General features: G+C 30.0%; 1 protein-coding gene across 2 annotated transcripts in view; it reads left to right on the forward strand.

The window, feature by feature from the left end:
- Positions 1-17,797, forward strand: part of LOC112684833 — a 187,744-nt gene that overhangs the window by 137,724 nt on the left and 32,223 nt on the right. For both annotated transcript variants that reach the window (XM_025556533.1, XM_025556534.1), the window contains exons 3-5: positions 4,746-4,963; positions 17,053-17,188; positions 17,269-17,402. In XM_025556533.1, coding sequence (XP_025412318.1) covers positions 4,746-4,963; positions 17,053-17,188; positions 17,269-17,402 — 488 coding nt within the window. The remainder of the gene's footprint in view (positions 1-4,745; positions 4,964-17,052; positions 17,189-17,268; positions 17,403-17,797) is intronic.

The raw sequence follows: 17,797 nt of genomic DNA on the forward strand, positions 1-17,797 counted from the left end.
TCAGAAAATCAAAAATTTAATTGATAATATCAGATAAAAATACAATGTACTACCAGTGAACGTAGACAGTCAGGTTCATCACGTCTTGCTGATGTATAAAAATCCAAAAATAATACTGTATGCATGAAAACGCTCACGACTGTAACTTTAATACACCAAAAATCCGTTATACTATTAATTTTTATTTAACAGAAAAAATGTACAACGTACAATGATCTTCGGTTCATACCATACCATGTGTTATACATACACACATTACCGTAAGATCGAATGTATTCGTATAAATATTGAGTAAAACATCGAGGTCTATTACGATTGAGTAATAAAGTTTGGTCATGTTTGTTAAAACTCGATTACGTCCTGTATGAAAAATAATTTAAAACGAAATCGTTTGGACACCAATAATTGATCGTGTGTGCGCATGTAAATATTTTGTGCGCACGTATGGGTTCGGCCCGTTTTCGCGCTGAAAAATTGAACTCCGCAATGCAAATGCATGTAAAGACGTCAGAAGTACACGGTGGTGGTACGGCGTATATGTAAATGCATAGAACGACGGAAGAGTTATAATTTTTTTAGATTCCAGTGGTTTCGGATGGAACTTACATGCGTTTGTTACGCTGGATCCAATGCTTGCGTGAAAACTCACACACGTCTAATTTAAAAATTTACTTTTCTCGCTTTTAGAGTGGTAAATTCATTGATTATATTTTAATATAAAATTTCATACATATAAATTCACGTGTGCTATTTTCACAATCTCATCATTGAATTCACACGTAGTTTGTACAATTAGACAAAATCTACACATTTTAAAAAGCATAACTGAAACATTTCGTTTTTAAGGTAGAATAAAAATAGAAATTTTGCATTATTATGCGCTAATTTGCAATTTTTCAACCTGGCGTGGGTAGAATTCGCCCTACTCTTGTTACACCATTACGTACACGTAGTGTTGGAGACGATAACACTTTTCTGTTCATACAAGTGGCGTCTACATTTCGAAGGGGACCACGCTTTACGTGTATTTAGCGCACGTGAAGTGCGGTGACCGTTTAAAGAGATTGGCTCGCGTACCCGTTATACGGCTCCCAAGGGTCGTAACATAGTCCGTTCGTTCTAGGTTGTGCACAGCTAATCGTGCAGGGTCAAAGTTATGATGTGGAGGTGTAACGGGACTGCAGGGATTTTTTTTCTTCGGCAACAATGAATAAAGAATAAGTAAAAAGAAGGAATTATGTGATTACTTTGATTAGTATATGGGATTTTGTGACCGAAACTTGTTTTACAGTTAGAAAGTCATCTCAGTTCGTGTTCGGCATCCGTCGCGCACACTGCTTGCGCTCCGTCCTGTGATTTTGATTTTATTTATTCCGTATATTGATCTATGTGTCAATTTACACTTAAAATTTACACTTAAAACATCTCGCGAAATAACATAGACTATGTAATATTAAAGATTACTTAGTTCTCTAATATTTTTTCTCGTAATTGATAAAAATAACAAAAAAAAAATCTCATCGTCGATTACTCACGTATTCATTACATCTATAACTACTTGTGTGCCGTCTTATCGCACGCCGCTGCGGCGGCAGTGACCTCGAATTATCGCAATAATAATTATGTCGCAATCTACAATCAAAAATAAAAACACAAATTTAGTCAGCACTAAATCTAACGACATCACTAAACTATAGCCTGCTCGCCTAAACAACGTATCAACTGCTGTCAACACTAATCAATCAGTCGGTAATCAAGACGTTACCATGAAAAACTCGTCGTCAGGAAACTGGTCCACGGCACAGTCAAAAAAAAAATCCAAGTAAAAGAAACCTCTCTTCCTCTTCTTCCGAACCAAATTCGCCAAAAATACAAAACAATAAAAAATTATTTTTTACATCAAATCGCTTTGAAGGTTCAAAAGATGAACCTCAGCCCACCACTTCAACAAAACCTACCTCATCGACTTCTAACGAATCGATTCCAGAGAACAACATCAATATCGGAATTAAATCAACCCTTCCCCCACCAATTTTTGTAAAAGGTGTAATCTGTTTTACCGATCTTACGCAAAAAACCAGACATACTAGACATATTTGTATCCAAATCACCTCGCAACCTATTCTTCACGACTACCAATCTTTTAGAACCCTGCTCGGACCACTCTGCAGTGCTCCTGACTGTCAGTGCCTGTCCTTCAATCCGGCCTTCTATACCAAAACTCTTTCTCCACTCAACTGACAGGCTCAAATTTCACGACTTGGTGGATAAAAACATAAATCTCAAAATTAGTCTTAAGTCCCCCCAAGAAATTGATGTAGCCATAAACAACCTAACAAATGTAATTCAATCTGCAACATGGGTTTCTGGTTCTACTAAAATACAGTATCCAAATGCTGCTCCTTCAGTTCCCGAACATATTCGTATCCTTATATTCAATAAGCGCAGAGCAAGGGCCGTTTACCAACGTTCACGTCTCCCATCCCACAAACGTATTTATAACAATCTATCTAACTCGCTGAAAAAAATACTAGCTAAACATAAAAATCAATCCTTTGAAAACCATCTCTCAAATTTATTACCTAATAATGGCAGTCTGTAGGTAGCTACCAAAAGTTTTCTAAAATACAAACATCCGCTCGTTCCAATAATAAATCCCCACAGTCGATTTGCATCAACCGATGTTGAAAAAGCAGAACTGTTTAAAGAACACCTAACTGGAACTTTCACGCCTCACCCGGATATACAATTACCTTCACATACTGACGTAGTAAATCGTCTACTTGATATTCCTCTTCCTATCTCTCTTACAGTTAAGCATATCTCTCCTGGCGATGTAAAATTTGCAATTCAAAAGTACAGTCTCAAGAAATCACCGGGGTTTGACCTGATAACTGCAGAAGTGGCCCGGTCCCTCCCCAAAAGAGCCATTGTTCTTCTCACATTTATTTATAATGCGTGTCTGAGATTGTCATATTTTCCCATGCTTTGGAAATTCTCTGTAACTATTCTAGTTCCAAAACCTAATAAGCCTCCTGACATATCCTCCTCCTACCGACCAATAAGTCTCCTCTCCTTCTTCAGCAAAATTCTAGAAAGATTAATTCTTAAAAGAATTCTTCCATACATTTCTGCCAATTCCATATTACCACCACTCAATTTGGTTTTCATTCCTCTCATTCCTCAATACATCAACTGCACAGACGAGTCGATGCTATCTCTTTCTTCCTTGAAAAAAAAAGTATTGCTCCTGCATCTTCTTAGATATATCCCAAGCATTTGATAGGGTTTGGCATGAGGGATTGATATATAAAATAAAGCCAATATTCCATCCAACTTATTATTTATTAATCAAATCCTACCTCACGGATCGTTACTTTTAGGTCAGAGTTGGCACATCCTTTTCTGGCTTGGCAAAGATTAGTGCAGGTGTTCCACAGGGAGGCATCTTTTCTCCTCTATTATACAACATATACGCTGCCGATCAACCCACCTCTCCGTACACAACTGTTGCGGAGTTTGCCGACGACAAGGCTATTATTTCAATCCATGATAATCCTCACATAGCTTCCCTCAATCTACAACTCCACCTCGACCTAATGGCTGATTGGTACAAAAAATGGCGTATCAAAGTTAACCAATCCAAATCGCTTCATACAACGTTCACTCTTCGTCTTCCTCCCTGTCCTATGGTATCCTTAGACAATATTCAAATCCCTTCCTCTCAATCGTCTAAATATCTAGGTCTGACAATTGACCGTCGTCTCACATGGTCACATCATATAAAAATTAAAAGGCTTGCCTTAAATGCACGACTCCGTATCCTCAAAACTCTTATTACAAAAAATAAACACACTTCTTTAAATACTAAACTCTTAATTTATAAACCCTTGTTTAAGCCTATGTGGACCTATGGTCTTCAACTCTGGGGAAATGCCAAAAAATCCAACACTAATAAAATTCAAACCTTCCAAAACAACATCCTTCGTAAAATCACAAATTCTCCTCCTTATATTTCAAACCTAACCTTACACATCGATCTAAAAATTAAAACAGTCCACGAAGAAGCAGTAACTTTTTACAAGCGTTTCCACTCAAAACTCCCTTCTCATACTAACCCTCTCATCTCAAACCTTGCCACTCTCACAATTCCTGGAAACCCTCCTAGGAGGCTCAGAAGAAAATGGTGTAGAGATCTTCTCAATGAGTAATTAAAGTAAAAAAAAAAAAAATCAATTAGGGTAGTGTAACCACTGGGTGACTCCTCCCATCAAGTTTTCTTGTTAATATTATGTTTCTATTATCACATATTCTTATTGTCTCTAAAGGAACAGATTGTATATACCTAATAAAAAATCAAAAAAAAAGAAGAAAGTCATCTATAAAATAATCATCGAATTGATACGACGATATGTCAACGTAATACTTTCAATTGTCTATGCGATTCCAGTAAACGGTAATACAACAATTCCTTTTAGGACATAATTTAAAAACTATATAATCCCAAAATTGAGTTGGTATTTGTTTTGAGCGCGACGGACACGAAAAATTTGACTTTACAGTAATCACAGTATAACACGTGTTTTGAAGTTGGTTAGATAAATTAACAATGCATCGAACTGTGCGGTTCTTGTTAGAAGAAAACAAAGTATCTAGACATAATCACGCATTATTCAGTTACTTTATTTTCTCCGTTACATAACGCTATAATATGAATGCGATTTATGATTTTTTTTTCTCCCCAGTTACGATTTCCGACTGCAAGGACCTGTTCGAGCTGTCGGCCATAGTGCCTAGATACGCTAAGCTAGGCGAGACAGTTGTGCTGAGGTGCAATCACACGGTGGCCGACAATCAGCTGTACAAAGTGCAGTGGACCAAGAGCAATGACAAATTGTTCCAGTACATCCGGGGACGCGTGCCGCCCTTTATCAATCACACGATACCTGGAGCAAAAATTGACGTGAGCATCGTAATATAATTTTAAATATATCATAGGCGTTTTCAGACCTTTTCAGCAGCACAATACAAACATATAAATGCAATACCAAGTTACTATTCAGAGGGAAAGAAATTACGGTTTTAAAATTATGAAAAAAAATCATTATAACCTTACAATACGAATAGAATTACAAATGTTCTTGATTCCTACTATAATTTCAAACGTCGTACAGTTGGGGTTATAGCTTTCAACTTCCATTAGTTGGTAATACAATTAAAACCCAATATTTTAGGCCGTGCCTGTACGTTAGAGACGTGACCCGTAAATACGCCTGTGATATGTGTACAAAAATATGTGTGCATATTTTAAACGAGATACGCAAGCCACCGTCGATTTTCTTATCGTCTGTACGTTTATGACGCGCACGTCGGGCAGCTGTTCGATACGAAAATTCATCGTTCCGTCGCCCAACGGGATGGGAAACGAGGACGATGGTCGAGGACGCGATCGACTCTTGCATGTTCGACCGTGCACATGCCGCAGATGATCTCCAGTGGTGTAAGCATACGTCCGAGCTTCGAACCGACTTCGCTACCACATTGTCCGTCTCTGTGATCCTGCGAAATCTTAAAACATACCACGGTGGCTCCTAAAAGTGTCGATTCCCTTCACTACGCTCGTACACAGATGTAACAGCGACGTAGCCCTATGTGAAAAGAGGTACTGTAAGTACTGGTAGTGATCTGTTCAGAATTTTAATCTGATTTGTTTTAATTGTATTATCTTTAAGTATTTACATTATATGCATATTAGTTTTGTGATTGTGGACAAAAATTTAACCATAAGGATCAAATCGTAACGCTAATTAATTTTATTATATTCGATGTATTTTTACATAATATTGTTACTAATTATAATTTTATACTATCTTTGAATTTTTTTGCGAATAACTTATCAATTCTTATCATTTTGACCATTTAAATATTATATTTGTAACTAATTTTTTTACGAATATTTTATAAATTGTTATTGATATCAGTTGAACTCCTCATATTAAACGTATTATAATCTACAACCACAAAACTAATATAAATATAACGTAAATACTAAAATACAGTAAAATGAAAATAAAGCGTAATGGATGAAGTTGGCATATTTAAGAGCTACCGTGACAAGTTTAACAATTTTGCATCGTGTGTGTGTGTGTATGTTGGCTCCCAGAAATGCCATGAGCCGGAAGTCACATACGCAATCGTGCCGGTCTGCGGGGAAGTATGATTGAAGAGGTCGCGAACCATAAGGGACGGCTGCTTTTACCGGGTCTCGTTTACCGTTAGACCCGCTCTACGAAGTTACGTCACATTATCTCTTGGCCAACTAACATGGTTGCACGGAGTCTAGGTAACTTTTTCGATTCCGTGAACCGAACTCGATCTAACGTAACTCGCATTCTTATCCATAAAAATCGCGACGTTCGTTATCCGGTTCATGACTGATCCAATGGCGCTGAACTACAAAAAATGCAGTATGGCGAATATCAAATTTGAATTGTACATACCCACTTACTAATTGTTTTAAACGGTGGAGGGAGGGCTGAAACCCTAGCATGATATTGTATTCAAAATTGATATTAATACATATATTTATACACTATATCTATTCTCATTTTGTGACTTATCAATAATTTATGATATAACCGATAAAGGTTATATCACTTAATATAAGTGTTATAACTTAATAATATAATATACTTAAGTGTTCACTTAATATATTGCTTAATATTTATATTCACCACATCACACTATCGTTATAGTATTATCTGCGTTAATATTATGGTCTACCATCTTCTGGCTTATATCGACGTAATCAACATATCACAGCTGATGTGTTTTTATGTAATTATGTTGAATATTAAATAGTTTAATACTTTCATAATACATTTTACGCATTGGACTATGTGTACCAAGGTATGTATCACATACCCAGCACCCAGTACCTACCCACTACATAATTCACTATGGTATACAGTCGCCATACATACTTGGATATAGGAACGGCGCCATGGGAATGATCCGCAAGCGGCTGTAATCTTCATTCGATTTATTGGAAAAACACACAACCACGTGATCATCATTATCATCATCACCATTATATCATCATTATTATTATTTTCATTGTTTGTACGTTCGTACATGTGTTCACGTGTCCAAACAGAGCTATGGCTGCGTCAATAATGCCGCCGCGATTAGTGACCAATTTCGTAATGTGTACACAATAATACAGCGAACCGTTATAATATCCGAAATGGTTTTCAGCAAATAATATCTACTACGGTTCTTAAAACCTATTTCTGTACCAGTGGCTATGCTACAGGCGGTTAATCATTTTTCGATTCTCGTTTCGTCATGCTAACATAATTTAAAAAAAAAAAAAATAATAACCCTAACACAAAAGATTTTTAGAAATTGCGGACCTTCTTATCGGCTTATTTTTGAATATTTTTTTCTTAAAAATAGTCTCATGTTATCATAACAAAAATTAAAATAATTATTTTATATTACAAACTGCATAAGTGAACATAACAAAACATACACATTTATGCATTAATTATTACATTTTAATATTATGCTTAATTTTTCATTTAGTAAATTTAATAAAAATTTTAATTTTTATGTATTCAATCAGTTGCAGTTTTTTTTATAAATTTCATAGTTTTTCTCTATTCTTGCCATTTATTTAAGAAAAGAAAAATCAATGGATTTTTTAAACACATTAGTTTCAAAGTATCTTCTTAGTTTTGTTTGTTTTGAAGCGTTGTTTGATAATATCTCAAAATATATCATACATCATGGTTTTGATTTTTTTTCAAATCTGTTGCACGTGTAACACATTAATAAATAAATACTAGCATACTAACGTTGTTTTGTTAACTTTTTTTTCTATAACCGGAATCTTTTCATTATCAACGTCAGAATCCTTACTTTTTAAATTTAGCCAACAGTCTATTTTAAATGTCTTCAAGATGATTTGAAAAAAAAATCACGTATAACCCTAAATTACGTAGGTATAATTGAGCACAATCGATCAACTGCACTTAGTGATAGAAAATATACGGCTGCCGACTAAAGTTCTGTACGCTTGTACATTTAGTATGAACAAAAAAAGCTAATGAGTAAATATTAATAATATAATTATTAGATGTAGAATCTACTATCAAATGCCACCATATATGATCAGCTGTATAATAAAGATAAAATAGATTTATCCCTTATATAATAAGGGTGTATACTAGTTGAGTCTCTATATCTAAACGGGAATAAAATAATATACTAAATGAGTTCCAGGTACAAACGGGACATATACTAATTGAATCTGGGGTTAGGAAAGTAATAGTGTATGAATGAGTCCGAGGATTATTTTGAGTAAAATATAAAATCAACCTCTAGAGTCCAGACACAATAGAAATTATGTCACGTGACATTAAAATGTCGGTGTACACGAATTGCGTCCTGAAATCCCTTTTCCACATGAATTGCGTACAGGGTTTTCTAAACGACTACACGAATTTTGTCCCAAAGTAAAAATATTACTTTTCTTCCCATTTTATACAGGTTTATGATTGTTAATATTAAATTATTAGTAAGAGTAGATTAAAAATATTGCTTTATATCATTGTTATGCAATTATAAATATTTCAATTAAATTATATTAATTATGTATAATTAAAAATATATTAAAAAATTAATAATAAAACTATTAAATTTAGATTTAAAAATTATAATACTGGTGAAAAATTGAACGACACATTTTTAATAAAATCGAAACTAGTTAACTGGCCATTTTTAACTGACCATCGATTTTTTTTTATTTCATGTGCAGCCTAAAATATATGCTATTGTCACACTTATACCGCTTACTTTGGGATACGCCTTAATATACGCTTAGGTTTGGAGACGTGATACTGTTCATATCAAATAAAATAACTATATTTGAATACATACTATGCTTCTCTCATAAATTTTTATCAATAAAAAAATGTTGTTTTATCATAATTTGTATTTATTTAAGGATACATAAATTATTCATATTATATTAAATCCCAATATTATTAGATTATAAAATATTAAAAAAAAAAAAAATAATTTAACCGTCCATATAGAATTTTTTTTATTATAGACAGTCCTAAATCTATAAAATGGGTAGGAAAATGTTTTTTTTTTTTATATATTAAATTTGACGGAACTTCGTTAGTATTAAAACTTGGACTCAATTAGTATTATACCTACTCTAAAACATCCCGGAACTCAATTTGTCATAAAAGGTTATATTGGAACTCAGTTCGTATGCAGCCATAATAGGTTACATTATATATGAAAAAATAAATAAACCAACAATATTTCAATAATGCATTCGTGTCACGTATTGAAGTATGCTATGTGTTAAGACTGTCGTGGACTCCCAATATATGTATCGAGGATTACCATAGAATAATCCATCAGAGGTTAAAAACCACTATCATACATAATATATTATAATATTATTTTTTTATTTTAACCTTTTGAACCATTATAATGTTACTTTGAATATTGAAACAAACCATGAAGATCAAAATTCAGAACTGGTAGTGTATTTACTATTGTCTTTATTATTTCTTAATTATTCACAAATATTTGAAATTCAGATGAACGGAGTAGTATATCAATACGCTCTGCTAGGTGTTCGATACTGTCACTCGTCCACACATCGCTCATCTGAACTTCACACGCTTAAAAATGTGCTGTGTTTTCAAACATTCACCGTGATAATAATTTTGAGTTTTATTAATATAGCTTTTATTTTAAAATGTACTTAATTTTTGTTAAACATTATTATAAAAAAAAATCACCCTGTATTTATGCCGACATTATTGTGTATATCTAAAAACTCTAGGAAATAGTCACGTAAAAACCTGTTACAGTACATATTATCCATATATTTTATTCATAAAAAAATTGATAACTCGTAATTTCATTTTTTTCGAACGACATGAGCTGTGAATACGTATATATACAGTGTGTAGGTTGTAGCGAATTCACAAAAGTTCAGATATCAGGAGAGAGGAATTTTTTTTTTCAGATTTCATGAACTTTCATAAGCAGTCTTATTATCTCTACAGTTGTCAAATATTGACGTTCTAATATATATTTTTTGAAATATCTAATCACCAGGATAAATTATAATGCGCTCAATGGTTAATTTATAATTCATATTACAAAAGCAATAACGTTTTATTTCTTCGCATAACACTCGGAAACAATCGTTTAGATTGCTCAAAGTCATTAATTATATACACATCGGATGTACACGAAAAAACATTATTTCGCAATAAAATCATACTCAATATAAACCTCAGTCTTTCAAACGTATATACAATGAAAATCAATATTCATTAAACTAATTAATTAATATGTGTGATTTAAATATAAATAGTTTCAACAATTTAAAATCATTATAATAACATAATTTATATTGTATTTATCCGTGGAAATTTTGGTAACAGATTAACATTATTACATTACTAAAACAAATGGTTTTTGATTAATATTTAAATCGATTTTATGGGAGATTTTGTTGACTCGAAATCGTACAACTTAACCTTTATCCTGTCTATAATTTAATCATAATACAAAAATAGTTTATATTTGTTTATTTTAATTCTAAAATGTGTGTATTTTAAAACTTATGAGTTATTACAATAGAACTCTATGTGAGGGCAAAAAAAAATAGTTATTTATTTAAATATAAATAATTGTAATCATTATAAATGTTATCAAAAAGAAAAATAGACTATTTATCACTTAAAATATAATATAAAGATAAAATTCAAAAATTTAAACGAATTCGCTAGAACATAATAATAAATAATAACTTCCAATTTTTCTATTTATAATAAAACATAAGAATTAAAAAAAATTATAATTGAAATATTCAATAGTAAATAATAGATATGAAGATGAATGAGATTAACTCCACAGATTTTTCAGACAAGACACGTGTATCCGAAATAACTGATCTAACTATTTAATATTTATTTCAGTATTTATTATTTAATAACTGAAATTAAAAAAAAAATAATAATAAGTATTAATCGACATGCAAAATTAAGCTCCTAGTAGATCAGCAAAAAATATATGAAAATCATATTTATCTTATTTAGCCCCAACAATAAGATGCACCCAATTGAATCCTCTATTTTTTTCTTTTAATCAATCAATAAAATAATATAGCATCTTCTACTTCTATGATCGAGAAAAATAAATAATTCAATACTTGTACTCGTATTTTATCATTGAATCCAGATACTCGTGTACAAGTATCTTGTGTGAAAGGCGCTCATATATAAAACACTTTTTGTGTCTTGTAGCTCGGTTCTAATGGCATACCACAAAGTATCTCATCTGAAAGTACTCCGTTAGTTATATAATTGACCACAAAAATGTTTGATGAATTATTTGGCCAAAGTTTTATTTTCAAAAATTTTAATCTACTTCGAGTCTCTCGACTTCACACTCATAAGTCACATAGAAATATTTTAAATTAATGTTATAAATATTACGAAGTTCACTAATTGACTCTGGTAAACTAAATTCCAAACTAGTTTGGTTTCGTTTTTTATAACTGTAATATATACTAAAGCTCCAGAAAAAATATTTCAACTTCTATGTTTTTTATATTATACGCATTTCAGAATAATATTTTTTTTGTTTTTTAATTTTTACTAATATTATAATATTCATATATTCTAGATTTTTCTTTTCAATGATATACATATTAATGTTTTTGACAATAGTCGTTATTTATATTAAAATCATATAATATTAGATTTCATAAACGTATTTGAATAAATTCAATTACACAGATTCAAATCTACTTATTTTTCTCGTAATTGCTTATATAATTTTACTTTAAATAAATATTTCTTTTAATCTTTTAACAATATTGAATTTGTTTTCTTTAAGTACATTTCCTCTTTAACTTCTAAAAATTTAAATAGGTTAAGAATCTTAAATTAAGATTACCATAATAAAATATCAGATGAAATGTAAAACTATTTGTAGTAGTTGTATTTATTATCAATAATTGTATTCTGATCATACTATTTAACTATATGATAATACATTAAATAATTACGAAAGAAATTAAATTATTTTTTAGACAACAAATCAAAAATTGTTAATATAAAAAACAATAAATACGTGTCTAAAAGCCGATCAACACACACATGTGTTCTCAATCTTTTTTATCGCATTTGTTTAGCTTCCGTTAATAGCACCCTATGAAAGTTGCTAAACATCGAATTTGGTAATATATATCTTAGTATATATTCCATACTTATTATAATAATCTACGGGCTCATTTATATTTATAATGGGCGATAAGCCTAATATGATACATACAAAATCATTTTTAAAACGGTTAAGAAATATCACTAGTCTCAAAACATTTAGAAATGAACTTCCACTAAATTCATCAAAGCCTTCTCGATAACACATTTCCACTTTAAACTCATCAAAAAGCTTGCTTAAGTTATTTGTATCCAATTATATTACTCTTGATCAGAAACCTGCAGGAAAGAAATACTCAAAATTCATCCCTTGAATAAAACAAAACGCAATAATAAAGTCACCAATCTTCTTTCTGGACAAACTACTTAAGATGATATAAAAAATATCACTATTCTTAATTTAATTTCTTTTGAAAACTAACCGAATAATATAGTTCTAGATCAGTCCTAAGTAACTAGTAACATGAATCTCAAAGACAATAATAATCAAACCGCTGTTTTGATCTCTTCATCTTCTCTCAAAATATTCAATCCCCAATCTAAATTTCATCGCATAACAGCCTCATGTCTGAAATTTCATTTTAAAAATCTCCTTTTTATCCATTTCTCATATTCCTCTTTCAATAAAATATCTGATAAATGAAGCGCAAAAACGGATCTTAAAAATTCTGCAAACTTACTGGGATTTTATTTCAGACGATAATAAATTAAGAAACGTTAAAAAACAGTGAACAGATGAGCATATCCTGACAAATCATCTAGGAGTGAACAAATTATTATAAAAAGTAACAGAAGAGGTCACTTCCACCTTACTTACTCACATTTTATTACCAAGGAACCTCTCACTAATTCACTACCTTAATTACTCAGCCACAAGTATTCTATTCAACAATCCTTCAACACTCAAAGAAGACCTCAATCAACAAAAAACTGCCAATATTTTCAAAATCTTCAATCAAACAGACATAGATCAAAAATTGTAAATATTTTCAAAAAATCCATGTAATTTCTAACACAGATAAAATTTATTTAAATATATAAACTAAACCTAGGCTAATAGTCTATGTAATTGAAGCCTTTATGTTAATAAAAAAATAAAAAAACATTAAAGATTAATACCAAAAATAATATTATTATAATTTAACTGTTATATAAATACAACGTCCATAAATTTGAGCTAAAAAATTGATATGACGGAGTATTAAAACAAAAACCCATTGAAAATATTAAGTATTTCATTCAAACGAAATAAATCTTAAGATAGTAATTAATCATGAATAATTTAATTTAATTTACTACTCATATAACACTTTATATATACATTTTATTTATGAAGTACAAAAATCCATATAAAATAATGAACAATCATATTTCATAAAAATATTACTACATACTCGTATATGATGCAATAGAAAAGATGGAGCAATCTGTAAATTAATTTATTTAGCACCTTATGTAATATTATTATTATTGTGCTACAAATTAAAATAAATGATTGGATTACGATGGCAAGACATTGTATTGCATGGTGTTTTCTATGACAGACAATTTGCTAGACACTGTTATTTCTCTAAAATAAATGTTTTAGTTTGTATATGAACGATAGATTATTTTGGCTTTCTACACTATTCATATGATATTATATTTTGATATAAGATAATATACTTAACTATTTATAATGATTACAATTTTACTTATACGATAAAATATTTAGATTTTATAATTTTTTAATATGTTTACTCTATTTACTTGTTTATACAATGTAAATGAAAAAAAATATATTTCATGTTGAAACCGTTCAATTTTTTTATTCATTTCTATTTTATCAATTTTTCCGATACTATAGATAAATTAAATATAGCTAATACGTATCTGACAATCTAGAAAGTCGGTACGGTGGAAGACGGCGTTACATCAAAGTGTTTAAAGATATAATAGTAAAGAGTTCAGTCTAAGTGCATACTATCTAGTAAATTTCCAATATTGTAATTATGAATTATGTACAATAATAATACCTTGTAAATGTATGTGAAAGTAAAGAGCGGAAAACAAGAAGATCGCGAAAAGGAACGGTTGGATGGAATTTATAATGATGTAATGGTAGTAGGTAAAATACTAGACCATTTGGAATTGGTAGGTTAGGTAAGGTAGGTAGATAAGGTAACCGACCCAGCATACAGCCGGAAGTCTTTAATTGTGAATATATCCGTTCGGTAGTATACGTATATAATGTCAAATTTGTCATACTGTAATACGAATTTAGCTCGAATACATCAACTGTAATTTCATCAAACTAAAACTGGAAAAATATTGCAACGATGGTACCTGCAGATAAAACGATTAACGTGAAAAAACTATAAACACTTTATGTAGTTTATTTCCATTATTTTTCTTATAGTCATGATCATAATAAAATAGCAATTTTTGGTGATTAAAATAAACAATATTTTTGTAACGTCAAATCTAGTGTAAAATAAAATTTTATTTTATTTCGTTGAAATATGACGATAAATTCTATTTATTTAAATATTTCCTGTATGAAATTATAGGTTATAAATATATTTCGTTTGTTTTGGAGCTTTGATGTACCACTCATGGTATACAGGTTAATACTCGTACTTAATAGTAAACATTGTGAATAGATATAATACAGTTTAAATTTTCCATTCAATTATTTAATCTCGGACTGGTTAAAAGCCATTCCCGAATCCAAATTATATAACAATGCTGAATAACTATGATATTAATTTTACAGTCAAGCGAAAAAATATCAGATATATGTTGAATCCATAAATGTTGAAACTTGAATACTTAATGATAATAAATAATTTAAATAATTTAATATTTGAAAAAATAAAAAGTTTTACATAAACATTTAAAATAAATATGAATTCGCTACTTTAGTAAAATATGAGTAATTGTACAAAGTCATTAAAAGACAAAATATATTTTATCTGGATACCTATAATCATTTATCATTTTTAACAATAATGTACATAGCCAACGAAAATTAATATCGACCATAAAAACATATTTTTATGTTTATGAATAAATTACTTAAGTACTTATATGTGTATAAAGAATGATTTCTTAAGTATACTGACTCCTTTTTCCCTTTTTTTATGTTTAAATTATGCACTTTTTCAAATTTCAATTCACTGAAAACTTATAGGTATGCACTCAAAGAATTTTAATTCAAAGAATTAGCTTTCAAAAGTACCGAATTCAAATGCTGATCATGTTAAAAAATAAAAATATTAACAAATTAGTTGAATAATAATTAAAATTGCGTGAAATAAATGGTATTTCTATTAAAAAAAAGAACAATTTCCATCGTCAAAGAATTTCTGTCTTTGTAAATAACAAAAATCTATGTGTTAACGAATTTTTTATATTGATACAAACATATTTTCAAGACTTTTAGTTTAAAGCGATGCATAATTTAAGCATTAAAAAATGCGAGCATTGTTTAAAAACCATTGCGTATTGATATCGTACAAAAGTTGATGAAAACTAAAATATTATGACAGCCGAAATCGAATCACTATTCAATTTTTTTTTATGAAATTAATTAAAAAATAATAACTTTTTCAACTTGACCAGTGGGTATACTTTGTTGTAACCATGTAACGCTTGTATCTAATACACGATTTTTTACAATCAAATATATTAATATTAAAAATCAACACAATTTTTACCTTTGTTTTATATGTCAAACGGGTTAAACAACAATAAAAAAACACATTCTGTAAGATAATAGGGCTGATTTTGTGTAACTAACGATCAAAATTTTGAGGTATTGTACAGTATACATAGCGCCTACGAGTCGAGGTTGTTAGTTACACTAGATATATTATATTCTGTTGTCATTTGTTTGACGTTAAACGTTGACAATAAATTTAGTTGGTTGGCCGTGTAATTAAAATGTGCATGTGTTATAATTTTATTTATCCATCCATACAACTAAAAATTTAACAAAATTATTAAACATCTGGGTGTTTGTGTACTTTTTTTTAATCGTATAATCTTTGTGCCAAAAATATGGATGTATCTATTTTCAAAAATGAAACTAAAAACCCGGTAATTGTGTAAACACAATTGTTATTCTGCAATATTTACAGTCAAAAATAATAAAAATATAATCATTCTAGCAAACTGTTCAATATATATTTTAATTAAAAAGATGTTTAAATTAATAAAAAAATATAATAATACGACTTAAATATAGGTACACAATAAGTTGTATACGTTTATTAATTTGGTCGAATAATCATATCAGTCCATTTTGGCCGTTCAATAATTGAATACTGTTCAATAGTCGATGGAATATGATAAATGATAATATGAGTGAAGCGTTAACTTAACAATGCAATAGGACTTCGGTTGGTATTTATTCATAGTAGTGTTATTTTATGGTTATGAACAACAGACGTATAAATATGCAAGAGAAAATTATGATGCACATAAACTTTATGTGGCTCCTATTATAGCATATGCAATAATAGTTTATAGTACTGAAATTATAAAAGTAAAAAATATGATAAATGTACGTGTGTTACATTTTAATTAAATTTGACGTACTTGAGATGACGATAGCGCATCCATGTGCATCAGTAATGCATCGATATCAGTATCCCAATAATGGTAACAATAATTTTATTTTTCCATGTAATTTAGTAAAACGATCGCAGATACAATAAAATAGAAGATTATTTTATTGTTTTTTAATGATATGTATACGCAAATTTCATATATAATCTATTTGTTGTTTTCATTATATTTCTAGTGGGGTCAAACGAGCTCTTCGAATTTAGCACTGATGGACGTACAACATGATGCTTCTGGTCTGTACGGGTGCACAGTGACCACTGAATCACCGATATACAGTAAAACTTCAGAATTTCATGAACTCACAGTGATAAGTAAGCAGTGTTATATATTCATAATGGATAAACGCACGTAGCTCGAAAAAAAGTAACATTATTTTTTGTGTAATTTTCAGAAATTCAAAACGTCGATCCGACAATCGATATTTCCAAAGAAGTGTTTAACGTGGGAGATATATTGGATGCCACGTGTACGTCAGGACCTTCAAAACCAGTGCCTGAGATCACTTGGTTAGTCAACGGAAGAAAGGTAATTTTTAAAATGATAAAATTATCCAATTTGTTAGAGTATTGAACACCAATTCATAGAAATACATAAATATGAATAACCTATAAAAGCTTAGTATAGCTTGAGGATTACCATTTTTTGTTTGTATAACTTAATAATTACTAAGTTAATAATTAAAATACGTCGTATTTAATATCCAAGGGAAAATGTTTCGTTTTCATCAAAACGGCACTATGTATAGGCAAATCTGATACATTAATGTCATGCGAACACCATTACTTGTCTACTATGAAAAATTAATAATATTGCATATTGGTTAAAAATGATTTTATTAGTTAGAATGAATATCAATAATTATTCATCTTCATTATTATTAATAATTATAAATAGACAAACGTGGAATATTAATAATGATT

The sequence above is a fragment of the Sipha flava genome, unplaced genomic scaffold, assembly GCF_003268045.1.
Source record: "Sipha flava isolate LNK unplaced genomic scaffold, YSA_version1 258_pilon_pilon, whole genome shotgun sequence".
NCBI classification, from domain to species: domain Eukaryota; kingdom Metazoa; phylum Arthropoda; class Insecta; order Hemiptera; family Aphididae; genus Sipha; species Sipha flava.